This window comes from Rhinopithecus bieti, unplaced genomic scaffold (genome assembly GCF_001698545.2).
Source record: "Rhinopithecus bieti isolate Rb0 unplaced genomic scaffold, ASM169854v2 scaffold_574, whole genome shotgun sequence".
NCBI lineage: Eukaryota > Metazoa > Chordata > Mammalia > Primates > Cercopithecidae > Rhinopithecus > Rhinopithecus bieti.
This window is the reverse complement of record NW_016803605.1, coordinates 974985-976553: the sequence shown is the minus strand read 5'-3', so window position 1 is coordinate 976553 and position 1569 is coordinate 974985. Positions and strand designations below refer to the sequence as shown.

Sequence of the window (1569 nt, the reverse complement as noted above, 5' to 3'; positions counted from 1 at the left end):
CCCCCGCCGGCCCGCAGCCCAGCGCGCCATCCCCTCCGTGTGCCTCCCGCCCGGGCGCGCCGCCTGTCCCGGTGCCCGCCGCTGCCTCCGTCTCCTGCCTCCTAGGAGTCCCAGGCGGGCCCCGACCCCAGCTCCAGCTGCCGCTGAGCCGCCGCCGCCGCTACAGCGACCCTGGCCGCCGCCCGAGTCACCAGACAGCCAGAGAGACGCCAGAGGCCGCGGAGGGTCGAGGACCCGGGTAACTCTCCCTTCCACCCTAACCCGCATTGCCAGCCCTCAAGAGCTCTGTGCTCCACGCCGAGGATGCACCGTCTCCGGATGGGTCCGGCCTCCTTTCTAATGACATCGCCCAGCGTCTCTGGAGCTGTCATCCCGCGGAATGGGGGCCCAGGGGGTGTCGGCTCGGGGCCTTGCCTCTTGCAGCTCCTCTGTGGTCAGATCGGGTCCTCCACCATCAGGAAGATCCCATTCTGAGCTTTCTCTCCTGCTCCTCTTGCTGTGGGATGCTGAGCACAGAGCCCACAGCCCATCTGCCTCCTCACCTCCCTGAATCTGTGTCCATCTGCAATAAACCACAGCCTCAGTTGCCTCGTGCTGTGTCTGTCCTGTTGTCTGCAGAGATGCCTCTCCTCCCAAGTTTGTGTGGGGAAGACCTTCCTGGGTGTGGCCTTTGTCTCTCTTGTCCCGGATGGGCTGTTCTCCTTCCTTAAGGTGCTCTTCTCTTTTTGGTGGGAGTAGGAAGAAGCTTAGCAGCAGCAGGGCCTTTGAAGGTCAGACAGTGGGAAGGGCTTCCCAGTTTTGTGTGTGCTTGGAGCAAAGGACAGATGTCTCTGGAGAGAAGCAGAGTGTCTGCCCTTGTTACAGCGCAGGAGACAAGAGGAGGAGTGGGTGATTTAGGACAATAGCTGGGGTTCTGGGAATTGCTGTTGGTGTAATTATCATGTCAGGGACAGAGACTAAAAAACTCGGAGATCTCAGTTGGCTGCCGAGAGGGAACGATGCTGGCCCACTTCCTGCGGTCAGAGATGAGAGTGGATGGCAGCGGTGGTGGTGTTGCTTCTCAACCTGTCTGGAAATCTCAGAGCCAATTACCAAAGCGCTGTGCTGCCTTGGAAGACCAGTGCAGCCTCTCTGGCCTGCGGCCCTGCTAGGAAACCTAGACCGGGAAACTGAGGTCTAGCTTCTGGGCAAGGAGGCCGAGGTGGGGAGGCCATGTTCCATCCTGGAAGACTGAGGCCTGACTCTGGGCAGGGCCTGGGATCTGACATGCAGGCAACTGGTCCCTTTCCAGCCTCCCCGCTTGAGCTGGAGGCCTTCCCAGGAGAGTGAAGCTGAGCCTTTTCTCTCACATTGTGGCTCCTGGAGATCTGTGGAGGTGGTTCCTTAGGAAGGTCAGCTACTCTGCTCACCTCCCCTTAGCCCACCACCACTCCCCAGAGGGGGTCTGTGGACAGAAGGGGAATCCAGGAAGCCAGCACTGCTTTATAGTCAGCATAGGTGATAGGGGCACTGACTGGGGCAGGACTACTCGGGTTCAAGTTCCAGCTCCTCTCATTACAAACTGTGTGA

General features: G+C 60.0%; 1 protein-coding gene across 1 annotated transcript in view; it reads left to right on the top strand.

The window, feature by feature from the left end:
- The window catches only part of INAFM1 (InaF motif containing 1), a 1857-nt gene extending 1256 nt beyond the window's left edge, over positions 1-601 (top strand). The window contains exon 2 of the mRNA XM_017888896.1: positions 3-601. Within this exon, the coding sequence (XP_017744385.1) occupies positions 3-242 (240 nt within the window). The 3' untranslated portion in view covers positions 243-601. The remainder of the gene's footprint in view (positions 1-2) is intronic.
- The last annotated feature ends 968 nt before the right edge of the window (positions 602-1569 follow it).